At 43.5% G+C, this 13,053-nt stretch overlaps 1 protein-coding gene across 3 annotated transcripts; it reads right to left on the reverse strand.

The window, feature by feature from the left end:
- Nucleotides 1–302: 302 nt before the first annotated feature.
- Nucleotides 303–10,706, reverse strand: LOC123061404 (uncharacterized). 3 transcript variants are annotated; one of them, XR_006428991.1, is made up of 4 exons: nt 10,158–10,706; nt 9,764–9,996; nt 8,941–9,238; nt 3,578–5,251 (listed from the first exon to the last, which is right to left on the reverse strand). XR_006428991.1 is itself a non-coding variant. In XM_044484494.1 (3 exons), the coding sequence occupies exons 1-3, from the start codon at nt 10,310–10,312 to the stop codon at nt 568–570; spliced, it is 507 nt and encodes a 168-aa protein (XP_044340429.1). In that variant the 5' UTR covers nt 10,313–10,706; the 3' UTR covers nt 303–567. The 3 variants fall into 3 exon arrangements, 2 of the variants coding, with proteins under 2 accessions (XP_044340429.1, XP_044340430.1); XM_044484494.1 differs by lacking the exons at nt 3,578–5,251; nt 8,941–9,238 and adding an exon at nt 303–686; XM_044484495.1 differs by lacking the exon at nt 3,578–5,251 and having other exon boundaries at nt 6,287–9,238.
- Between the last annotated feature and the right edge of the window lie 2,347 nt (nt 10,707–13,053).

Below are 13,053 nucleotides of genomic sequence, written 5' to 3' on the forward strand. Positions count from 1 at the left end.
AATTAAGTATACGATCTGATCTTGGCCCTACAACAATCACAATTCATATTGATGAAGCACATGGCATGTAATTCATCGTAGACTTATATAATTCTTGAAGCGCACATATCGTACGTACCAGAACTCCTGCTTTCCTCCGACGGAATTAGGCACATGGCATGCGTCGGCCTCGTCCGAGTAGAGCTTTTACAACTACCATGATAATAGTTACAATAACATCATTAGTGGTGCAGACCGCCTGCATGCCTAATGCAAAGCAGATCGTAAGAAACTAAAAGTGAAACTCATGTCAATGCCATCACTTCACTCCTCGAATTATGATCGAAATGGCTTCACACACGACAAAGATTGCACTATTTGCGAACGATTACACCGTGCATGCATCAGCAAATAGAAAAAAACAATTGCCTCCTGCATGTATGCGCGATGCTGGAGCTGCCACATGTGATCGTGCATGCATTGGCTGTAATTTCGTCGTGTATAGTAGCTCTCAATTATGATTGTGCCATTACTTTGGCTATCCATGCAGATGCCACTATTGTGGAACTCTACCTTTGTCATTTCTGATCAGCGGCTATTTGGGGCAAATAATCTCACCACATGCCTTCTCAATCCTTTCGGCGATTCAACATTGCCTTTAAGACCTTTCACCCTTTCCAATTCAATCAAAGAACCATCATCATGAGCTGACACAAAAAATAGCAATAATTGAAGAATAAACTAAGAAGCTTGTGGCATTTTGTATAAATGGCTTAAACGTAATGGCATAGTCACAATTTCAGAGGGAAGTAACAATATTGACATAATTTTTCCTAAAGAAAATCCTTGAGAACGTGGGGACATGCAGACAAACGAGTTTCCTCCCGAGCTAGGTTTTGGGCACCGCCCCTATTTGTACCAATGTGTAGCTAATATGGCAGCTATATTTTAGAAATCCTTTACACATGGAAGAATCATGGATACGAAGTGAGGAGATTGCCGTATAACCAATATATCCCTAATGTTATGCTCCCAACCTTATCTCGCTCAAGTTCTCGCTCATGTGGTCAGAGTAGGAGACCCTGGGATCCCAAAGGGCTCGTTAAAGAGGAAATGGTTGGGAGCAGCCATATGGTGTTCCCAATGAGTAGATATCACCGAACCCCTCCCTTCTTCTACCCCCACACACCTTAAGAAGGTAGGCATAGCTATGCACTGCTCTCCCTCTTTGGAGCATGTGAAACAATCTGAAGCTTCTTCTTGTGTCTGCACATCTTTTGGCAAAATTGGTTCTACATGCTTAAGAAACAACCTGTTTATCTTGAACAACTTCTTGCACACATTCATTTTCTTGTTCACCTTGAGGAGTAACACCAGTAGGAGCTAATGCGTGAATGACCTCTTTGCTGCTTTGAGCCCATTGCAAGGATTTTTCAACAACAACTTTTCCAACTTGAGTGACAATAAGCATTGTTGTGGGGTATCTGTGTCACAGACCGGATTTCAATTTTGGATTTCTTTGGACACAAATTCTAAATTCTAAATATTTCTTCTTTGGATTTAACTCCTACAGTTATTGCAACCCTTTCTCTCGTTCAAATGTTTTGAAGTCAAACTAGACATATCATCGCCTGCCCAAGACATTTCACATATTTTATTTCCAAGCCCTTCACCCTTGAAAATATATTTCTTTCCCTATTAAAATAAATTCTCTATTAAAACCCCTTTGTGAAGGAACCACTATTTCCGTCTCTTAAAAAAAACCAAGAATATTCTTGTGGCATCGCATGATCAGGTGTATATCAAACAAGGAAAAATATTGAGGTTCCATAGTTCAATATTTTCTCTTGAAAACTAATCAAACTTTCTGCCCTAAAGCTTCAAAAAATGGAATGCTATTTTTAGGCTCACCCCTTTTACTTGAAAGATTGTGGAGGCCTTCTATGCATAATAGGGCATCTACACAAGAGGGCATATCCATAAGGCAATCCATTTACCCCCTTTTCAATTCAATGTCCTTCATGTGCTCTCATGGACGTGGACCATGTCAATACAATGAAGTCTTTCCTTTCCCCTCCCCGTCTCTTCTGTTGAGCCTAGAATCCATCGATACACAAACATGTGAAAACTCAGCCCCAGGACTAGCCCAGAGCGGTCACCCATGTCGCCAAGAAGACATAACTACAATCACGGTGCTCACAATAGTGCCCATGCCATGCACTTTTCGCGTGCCGCTCGCAACATCGTCACCACAGTAGAGCATGTCATGCACCCGCGCACACACTCCCCCTCCCGGCAAGCGTCATCTGTGCTATCACCGCCGTTGTGGATTGCTGCACGGTAATGCCGAGCTGGTCGTTCCCCTAAGACCAAATCATCAAGTGAAGCCTACCATTGAAACCGTAGGTTTACTCCCAGAGGGGGGGGGGGGTGAATGGGAGATTTTAAGAATTTCGTCAAACTCTGATGAATTTGACGAAAATCAAAGTGAAGAAATAGAAACACAAGGCAACTAACACAGTAGTGGAAAGCATGCATACAAGATACAAATAGGTGAAGAACATGCATTCATACAAGCTTACTGTTGGGAAACGTAGTATGGAAAAACAAAAAAATTCTACGCACACGCAATGATCTATCCATGGACATGTATAGCAACGAGGGGGAGAGTGTGTCTACGTACCCTCGTAGACCATAAGTGGAAGAGTTTTAACAACGCGGTTGACGTAGTCGAACTTCTTCGCGCTCCAACCGATCAAGTACCGAACGCACGACACCTCCACGTTCTGCACAAATTCAGCTCGGTGACGTCCTCCGCCTTCTTGATCCAGCAAGACGGCGAGGTAGTAGATGAGTTCTGACAGCACGACGGTGTGGTGACGGTGATGGTGATGCGATCTCAGCAGGGCTTCGCCTAAGCACTACGAAAATATGGCCGAGGGAGTAAACGGTGGACGGGGGCGCCGCACACGGCTAAGACAATGTTCTGTCCCTTTGTGTGGCGCCCCCAGTCCCCTCCCCATATATATATATATATATATATATATATATATATATATATATATATATATATATATATATATATCGCGCTATTCGTCACCCTGGGTGAGAAATAGTTATTCTTCACCCCTCTCTATTTTGATGTCAATGCACCGTATTTTTAGGTTTCGTAAATTTTGCCTTATTTCATACGTAAAAAGAGAATGTAAGAAAATATATACTCATCGTAAAAAATATTTTATGTTACGTAAAATTACGAACGTAAAAACATAGTGTAAAACATACATAAAATGCGATATTTCTGGTCTTATAACCTATTTTTTTGTTTTCTTATACCAAATTTTACGTAGTGAATCAATATGTATGTAAGTATTTATATTTCAAACGTAATTTATTTATGAAGCGATCGTAAAATTACCTCGGATGAAGAATAACTTATTCTGCATCCTGGGTGATGAACAGTATTACTATATATATATATATATATATATATATATATATATATAGAGAGAGAGAGAGAGAGAGAGAGAGCACGGCTTTCCTATCAACACTAGCTACAGACATTGCTATCAGAACCTTTCAATTGCCTGGAGATTCGAACTTTGTCGTGGATAAGGTTTCAATTTCTGGAATTATTGGTGATCTCACTGTCCAAAGAGGAAGCCATGTGCCTCTACTTTACTGGCGCTTGGACAAAAATGGCAACCTAGGGCCTGTAGTGTCAGGTGTATTCAGAGTTCGTTTGCAGCCACTTTCCAACATCGGGGCTCTCACATGCAACAGTTTCGACAAGGCTATGGAGTAGGTTTTGTTGCTTTGCTATCTTCAAAAGGTTCCATCCGTGGCCTTCTTTTTTAGCAAAATGACCGTCCATCATCTGCCTCCACTCCTTACGGTTCTGAACTTTTTATTGTTTGAGCCTGAAGATTGCCATACGTTGCAACCAAACTGGATACAACAATGCATCCTTCCATTACAGGCAATAAATTCTGCCACAGTCTACATGCATCCTTACATTACGGGCAATACAGAAATGCATTCTTGCCCATGAAAAACTAGGAGTTTGAGTTTGAGCCTGGAAGCAATCATCTAATGCAACCAAAAATGATATCTCTAATAAATCTGCCGCATTTTCAACCAGCAAACCTGCCAGCTTCAAGTTGCATTACATACCATGGTTCCTACTAGTTTCTTTGTTCATTTATTATGAAAAGTTCAAGCAGGAGAGCTGCATGTAATGGAACCCAATGTGTTGGTAGTTGACCAAGCATTCATAAAATCCGTTCGTTCCGAGCCTGGAGAACTTGATGAATCGTCAACTTATTGTGAAGTGCAAGCTTTTCTGACCGGTACTCACCGTGACAAAAGCACCATCAAATGCAGTCCCAAAAATGTTTCTGTACTGAATACCCTGATCTATATTACATGGCAGCTATTGTTTTTACAGCACCATTTTATTACAGCATAGCTTCAATCCGCCCTATATAGTGATGCATCTCTTCTACAAGTTTGAGCAAAGTACAATGGCTTCAATGGGAGGTTTGGTTTGGGAGATGCAAGTAGTTCCAGGGGGAGTCTCTCAAAGAGTATTATCAAGGTTGAGGACCATTTTGCTGGGATCATTGAACCACCATGTGATGTTCTTGCTGCAGAAAGCGTTTCTGTCAACCAGTCCAGTGAGATGCAGGTATGATTTTTTTTGTAATTTCGTAATACATCTGCGCTTAGTGCACTGCTTAAATTTCTCGGCTGATTTTTTGATATACATAGCAGCTCCCCCCCACCCCACCCCAACAACCATGTTCCTCTGACAGTAAAACAAGTCTCAATGCTCGTTCCTGCAATAAAATACGAGGTGGTCTATCCCTCCATGGGATGCCAATCAGTACAGTAAGAAAACTACAATATATATTATTCACATATGCTTTAAGATTATACCGCAATATAAAATGTCTGATGGTTGTTTGATTAAGGCACGTCTCATTGGAGTTATGTGGAATCAACATGACTCGACGACGATCCACCATAGTAAGAAATTCAAAGACTGAAGTCAGTCCAGAGATTCAAAGAAGATAAGTAAAAAAGGCTACCGGAATGAAAACTGACCAATTTGCTGGTTGACGAATTCCTTGCCGTGCGCTCCGTGGTCATTCTTTTGGTGAAGGAGAAGCTTGTCTCTCTCTTTGGTGCAGGCTGCTCCGGTAAGAAGATGGTTTGGTCACGGGTATTGTTGACGTACCGCAACATCGCGTGTCTTTTTCTATGCCGTGACCTACCAATGTTTGGACCGTGGTCACGGGTATGCCATATTCCTTTCTGTTCGCAAGCTGGTCAAATTGATTTGACTGTCTTGATGTTCAAAATAAACTTACTAGCTAGCGCATGACCTAATGGTTTAAGTCTATCTAGATAATTTACAGAGTGTCTATATACCGAGATAGAAACTGATACACGAATATAGAGAGAATAATGATGGAGATATGATGAGCGATGAATACTTTTTTATTTTTCTGTTTTTATCAAGTACTTCTTTCTTATCAAAATTGTAATAAAAATGTGTGTGAGTATAGTGCACATACAAAATGCAAGTATAAAGTAATTTCAACATTGAAAATATATATATTACGGTGATCCCGTTGATAGGCGTCGTGTTAGGAGAACCAGCACGTAGCCGCCTCCCCCCGCGCCCTCCCAAAAAACCCTAGGGTTTCTCTGCCTCCTGCCTGCACCGCCGGCGGTCCGCCTTGTCTCCGGTGGTCTTAGAGCCATAGGGACGTGGGGGAGCCCAGCCCTTGCCAGTGCGAGGGCTCTGCTTTTAGATGTTCCTTCTAGTTTTGTTAGGATTTGTGTCCTGCTCAGGAAGACCAGACGGCGGTGGCTCCCTCAAGATAGAATAAGGTTCTCCCCACCTCCCCCGCCTCGGTGGTGCATCTAGCATCATCCATGGGCATGTGGAGGTGTGTCTGATGGGTTTGTTCGGATCTGGCCGTAGTGTGTCTACGTTCATGTGTCTTCAGGTTGGATCATTCTGATCTATGCTAGGTTGTTGTTCTAGTGCCCTGGTCCTATAGGGCCTTAGCATGATGACTACCTGATTGTCTACTACAACAAGTTTTGTCCGGCTCCAGTGAGGTAGGGCGATGATAGCGGTGCGCATTTGGCTTACTTCAGTGCTTGTAGTCGTTGTTAGGTGGTCTACAGATCTGGATGTATTTCTTTTTCATGTTCGTTGTACTATCATGCTTAAAAATGAATAGGTTGAAAGTTTTTCAGAAAAAGATAGGCGTCGTGTTCATGTCATTACCGGTTTGGAGTTTTCAACATTAATTTCACTAGCACATGAACATAACATTAGGTGCATATTTGGTTGAAACTAGTACATCAAACCCGATTCAAAATATCTCACATAGATGCTTACTTGAGATTTATAAAATATTGCATACTCCCTCCATTCAGAAATACTTGTCGGAGAAATGGATGTATCTAGACGCCTTTTAGTTCTAGATACTTCCATTTTTACCCATTTCTCCAACAAGTATTTTCGGGCTAAGGTAGTAAAAAATTACTAAAACTGCTAACGTCGATACAACTCTCATTACATCGCGAGCACCACACCGCCGGAGCATGCTTATTTGCCACCGCTATCGACGCGCTCCGGGTAGAGGCAACAAACCTCTCCAGTGCTCCCCCGCCTCCTATAATGGTCAGATCTAGCTCTTCGTCGATGCTCCGGACAATTCATATACTCCCGTCCTCCCTCCCCCCCTCTCTCTCTATGTATCTCTCTCTTGTTGTACGGATTATAATTTAATGTAGCACCAAGATCCTTATACCCATTGGGCCACCGCCCTTTTTGAGTCGCTCCTTTGAAAGTCCGCCATTGCTCCTGACAATTCATATATTCATGTCCTCTCTCTCTCTCTCTCTCTCTCTCTCTCTCTCTCTCTCTCTTTGTGCGTGCGCACGCGCGTGTGTGTGCGTGCGTGCGTGCGTGTGTGTGTGTGTGTTGTCCTAGGGATGGACAAACTATAATTCAATCTAGGCACCAACCCCTTGATGTGATAAAACTCACTCAAAACATAAGTTTATAGAGTTTGCATAGGAGGAAACACAAATTATGGACAGACAGTATGAGTGAAACGTGCAACTTATACCCCTCACGTTAGTCTAGTATCCATGTATTGTCACAATGACATGGGAACCTTAATTTTCCATTGCCCAAACTTTACACAAACGTATGTGTGCACTCTTTTTATTGGATCGGGCACCTTATATACCATGAGTGTTGTACCCATCGGAGCAACACCCTGGTATAGAAGGTCCCTTTGACGGTCCGTCGGCGTGCTGGACAATCCATACTCCCAACCTCTCTCTCTCTCTATGTGTGTGTGTGTGTTCTTTGTGTGCATCAAGGTGCCAACACTTACGTAGTTAAGCTCGCTTAAGAGGAAACAACAACAATGAACAACAATCGTAATTGAAACATGCAAGTTACACCCCTCGGGGTGGTCTTGTATCGTCATAATGACACATGAACCTTCATTTCCCATTGGGGCATCATCCTTTTCTAGTCGCTCCTTTGAAAGTCCTCAATTGCTCCCAACAATTCATATATTCCCGTCCTCCCTCTCTCTCTCTCTCTCTCTGTGTGTGTGTGTGTGTGTGTGTGTGTTTTGTCCTAGGGATGGACAAACTATAATTCAATCTAGGCACCAACCCTTGACATGGTAAAACTCACTCAAAACATAAGTTTATAGAGTTGGCATAGGAGGAAACACAAATTATCACCAGACAATATGAGTAAAACATGCAACTTATACCCCTCATATTAGTCTAGTATCCCCGTATTGTCATAATGACACGGGAACCTTCATTTTCCATTGCCCAAACCTTACACAATCGTATGTGTGCAGTCTTTTTATTGGATCGGACACCTTTTATACCATGAGCGTTGTACCCATCGGAGCACCACCCTGGTATAGGTGGCCCCTTTGACGGTCCGCCGGTGCTCCGGACAATCCATACTCCCAACCGGTGTGTGTGTGTGTGTTCTTTATGTGCGTCAAGGTGCCAACACTTATGTAGTTAAGCTCGCTTAAGAGGAAACAGCAACAATGAAGAACAATCATAATTGAAACATGCAAGTTACAGCCCTTAGGGTGGTCTTGTATCGTCATAATGACACAGGAACCTTCATTTTCCACTGCACGAACTTTGCACAATAGTATGTGCGCACTCTTTTCATTGGACCAGACACCGTTTATCATGAACATTATGCCCATCGGGGCACCATCCTTTTTGAGCCGCTCCTTTGAAAGTCCGTCGCTGCTCCAAAAATTTGTATATTCCCGTCCCGCCCCTTCCCCCCTCTCTCTCTGTGCATGTGTGTGTACGATTTTTTGTCCTAGGGATGGACAAACTATAATTCAATCTAGGCACCAACCCTTGACGTGGTAAAACTTACTCATAAAAAGTTTATAGAGTTGGCATAGGAGGAAACACAAATTATGACCACACAATATGAGTGAAACGTGCAACTTATACCCCTCATGTTAGTCTAGTATCCCTATATTGTCATAATGACATGGGAACCTTCATTTTCCATTGCCCGAACCTTACACAATCGTATGTGTGCACTCTTTTTATTGTATCAGGCACCTTTTATACCATGAGCAATGTACCCATCGGAGCCCCACCCTCGTATAGAAGGTCCCTTTGATGGTCCTCAAGACTTGCTATATCCGGCTGCATGCTCTTATAGTATAAAAAAGTTTCAAACAGCGTAAGCACTCCGTCCGTCCCATAATGTAATACTTTTTTTTGTAGTGTCAAAAAATGTCTTACATTATGGGACAGAGGGAGTACATAATAGCCAAGAGTAACCAAGGGTGGGTGAAACTCAACTCCAAAAAGTATTCACTTTGGTACAAGTAGTAGTGTGCATATAGCCAAAGAACTCACCATCAGAAGCTCCAGCCGACAGCTAAATAGTGCTCCTCAAGGCAAGACATCGCCACAAATGTGTGATTTAATAGTGCTCCTCTAGAATCAATTTAACAGTCGACTTGGGAGATAATCACATATTTGTGACTATTAAATTGATTCTAGAGCTTTTGTATCTAAGCCATTGCAGGAGGACGATTATGTTGCCTCGGTAGCCTGCCTATTGACATGATGCGGTATGGGATGGTGGGCTTGGACGATGGCAACTAGGCCGCGCCCAGCGGGTGCACAGGCAGGGACCAGTGCGGCCAGAACCCTGAACACAACTTAGTAACTTCAGTTTTTTAGAAATCAGAACCAATATCTTAGGGAAAAAACAAAAAGGATTCTTATTCATCTCATTTTGATACATAACTATCATTCGGTCAGCACAAGCTGGGCAACAAACTGCCACATTCAGGGGGAGGGTAACATTGTATTAGGGTACAAGACGAGTCAATATAACTGAAACCACGACAATGACTAAATAGCCACACAATCAAAGAGCAGGGTGCACATTTCATTTATTCAGAGAACATAGTGCACACGCAGTGCTCAAACATTTATTCAGATAACACATGTTTAAAAGATATAGAGATTGACACTTCATGGTCATTTAAAACAAACTGGAAAATCTGTCATCAGGGAAAGGGTAACTCCGAAAATTTCAGAGAAGTGTAAAGCTAACAAATCTGGCAGGTTTCATCATTGTCAGAATAGCATAAATGAAAAATATGGAAACATGACAGAAAATCTTGAAGCGAATGGATAACCAGTAAGCCAGCCACCCCAATTCACGCACCTCCGAGGACTGTGACAGCAGGCTCGCCCACAGCCCGGTTGCAAGTGGATGCGTGGCCGCAGGCAGCGAGTTCCGCACGGCCATTGGCGCGGGCGTCTTCCCCGCCACCCGAGCTAAAAAGTTCAGAGGGTGAGGCAGCTAATCCATGTAGCACATAACACCTTAAAACTTGAACCACGAGCCATGTATGATGGAAAGGAACCAATTCAAAATCCATCCAGCTCGCTCCAGAACTGCATACAACGATGGAGATGTAAACATCAAAATTTAAAAAACATGAAACGATGGACAACACACTTGCCAGAACATGAACAATGCCCATGAGCAGAAGAGGAAGTTGGGTAGGAGGGTGAAGAACTCGCAAAAAATCAAAATAATGTAACAGCAATCTCACCTTTGAGCAACCATAAAATCAACTTCAACCACAAATATGGCCTTGTGGAAGAGGACGGGGAAAACGAAATAAGAACTGTTCTCGCAAATCCACTTCAGTTTGGCGACATGGCGCAGAAGACTGGGAGACGAATGAGTGATTCCTCGGACATCCATGAATTACATATTAGCACCTGCATAATCGAGAAAGCAGATTAGAAATAATGGTAGAATCTGAACGAATTAAGAAGATGTGTGTGTGTGTGTGTGGGGTGGCAGAGAAGGACGACGGTGGTCGTCGCACGACCCGTGATGGATGAGCTCCACCGGCGACGCCCACGACCTCCAAAGAAGGGGTGGAAGAGGGTCGAGCGGAGCTGCTCGCCGGGGAAGGGAAGGCAGCTGGCCATGGAAGGGAGAGGATTGGGGCGGTGGGATCTAGATCAAGATTTATTTCTTTTTCTAAGAACATCTAGATCCGAGATGGAGAACAAGGCAGAGAGGGGGACGGTTTTTTTTGAGTGGAGAAGGACTGAGCGAGGGAGAGAGAAAACGGGACGGAAATAGCCCAGCCCACAAACTTAGCATAGCACGGCCAAAAATATAAACCATAAAAAAAATGCACGAACCTTACCTACGCAAGGAACCGATCGCATGTTGAGAACCTTTCGTGGGCTGGAACTCTTTGCTGGCGGCCCGAACACTGACACAGTGCAGGCATGCCAGGCTACGGGCCGGGCCTAATGCCTATGCACATGAGAAAGTGGTCCAGATTCATCTAAAAGAGGAAATAAACTTCACACAACCAAAATGATGAAAATGTTTAGAGGGAAAGAAAGTGGACCATATCCCAACACGAGCATGTGGCTCAGATTGTTACCTCTAGAGGGAAACACAATAGCTTTGCTTTTCCCTATATATATATAGGTGGGGGGAGGGGAGGCAGCCAGGGCGCGTCCTAGGGATGGCTGCCGGCCACTAGGGCTCCTGCCCTGCCCTGCGCCCCTTGCCATGTATTCCCCAAGGGGGAAGGGAAGAGGAGGAGAGGGAAGGAAGGGGGAGACCTAGTTCCCTCTTTCCTTCTCTCCCCTAAGGCTGGCCACCTATAGGGGGCACACCAGCCCCTTGTGGGCTGGTGTGTTCCCTCACTTGGCCCATTAAGCCCATTACTTCCGGTGACCCGACAAGTACCCGGTATCACCCGAAACACTTTCGGTGTCCAAATTGAAGGAAATATGCCCTAGAGGCAATACTAAAGTTGTTATTTATATTTTCTTATATCATGATAAATGTTTATTATTCATGCTAGAATTGTATTAAATAGAAACTTGATACATTTGTGGATACATAGACAAAACACCGTGTCCCTAGTAAGCCTCTACTAGACTAGCTTTTTAATCAAAGATGGTTAAGTTTCCTAACCATGGACATGTGTTGTCATTTGATGAAAGAGATCACATCATTAGGAGAATGATGTGATGGAGAAGACCCATCCGTTAGCTTAGCATAATGATCATTAAGTTTTATTGCTATTGCTTTCTTCATGTCATATACATATTCCTTTGACTATGAGATTATGCAACTCCCGGATACCGGAGGAATACCTTGTGTGCTATCAAACGTCACAACATAACTGGGTGATTATAAAGATGCTCTACAGGTATCTCCAAAGGTGTTTGTTCGGTTGGCATAGTTCGAGATTAGGATTTGTCACTCCGAGTATCGAAGAGGTATCTCTGGGCCCTCTCAGTAATACACATCATGATAAGACTTGCAAGCAATGTGACTAATGAGTTAGTTACAGGATAATGTATTACGAAATGAGTAAAGAGACTTGCCGGTAACGAGATAGAACTAGGTATGAAGATACCGACGATCGAATCTCGGGCAAGTAACATACTGATGACAAAGAGAATAATGTATGTTGTCATTATGGTACGACCAATAAAGATCTTCGTAGAATATGTGGGAACCAATATGAGCATCCAGGTTCCGCTGTTGGTTATTAACCGCAGAGGTGCCTCGGTCATGTCTACATAGTTCTCAAACCCGTAGGGTCTGCACGCTTAACGTTCGATGACGATTTTGTATTATATGAGTTATGTGATTTGGTGACCGAATGTTGTTCGGAGTCTCAGATGAGATCACGGACATGACGAGGAGTCTCGAAATGGCCGAGAGGACGATGGTATTCGGACACCGGAAGTGTTCCGGGTGTATCGGGTACATATCGTGTCACCAGAAGGGGTTCCAGACATCCCCCTGGCAACTACATGGTCCTAATGGGCCAAGAAGGGGACATACCAGCCCCTAGGGGGAAGGAAAGAGGGGAAGAGAGAAAGGAAGGGGAGCAATTCGGCCTCCCCCTTCCTTCTCTCCTCCCTCCTCCTTCCTTCCCCCTTCGAATGAAAATGGAAGGGGGAGGCCGAATTGGGAGGCGCCCCCCTTGGCTGCGTCTCCTCCCCTCCAATATATTGCTATTGCTCCCATTCCTTTAGCTTAGCATTTGATCGTTTAGTACATTGCTATTGCTTTCTTCATGACTTATACATGTTCCTATGACTATGAGATTATGCAACTCCTGAATACTGGAGGAACACTTTGTGTGCTACCAAACTTCACAACGTAACTGGGTGATTATAAAGGTGCTCTACAGGTGTCTCCGATGGTACTTGTTGAGTTGGCATAGATCGATATTAGGATTTGTCACTCTGATTGTCGGAGAGGCATCTCTAGGCCCTTTCGGTAATGCACATCACTATAAGCCTTGCAAGCACGGTAACTAATGAGTTAGTTGCGGGATGATGTATTACGGAACAAGTAAAGAGATTTTCCGGTAACGAGATTGAACTAGGTATTGAGATACCGACGATCGAATCTCGGGCAAGTAACATACCGATGACAAAGGAAACAACGTA

Source organism: Triticum aestivum, chromosome 3A (assembly GCF_018294505.1).
Source record: "Triticum aestivum cultivar Chinese Spring chromosome 3A, IWGSC CS RefSeq v2.1, whole genome shotgun sequence".
Lineage (NCBI taxonomy): Eukaryota > Viridiplantae > Streptophyta > Magnoliopsida > Poales > Poaceae > Triticum > Triticum aestivum.

What these genes read in the sequence shown, in the direction of transcription:
- LOC123061404 (XM_044484494.1), bottom strand. Translation starts at nt 10,312, where the DNA reads ATGGATGTCCGAGGAATCACTCATTCGTCTCCCAGTCTTCTGCGCCAT. An exon ending in GATTTTATGGTTGCTCAAAG is followed by an intron (nt 9,997 to 10,157) that starts GTGAGATTGCTG and finishes CGTTGTATGCAG; the next exon opens with TTCTGGAGCGAGCTGGATGG. An exon ending in TGCTGTCACAGTCCTCGGAG is followed by an intron (nt 687 to 9,763) that starts GTGCGTGAATTG and finishes TTTTTGTGTCAG; the next exon opens with CTCATGATGATGGTTCTTTG.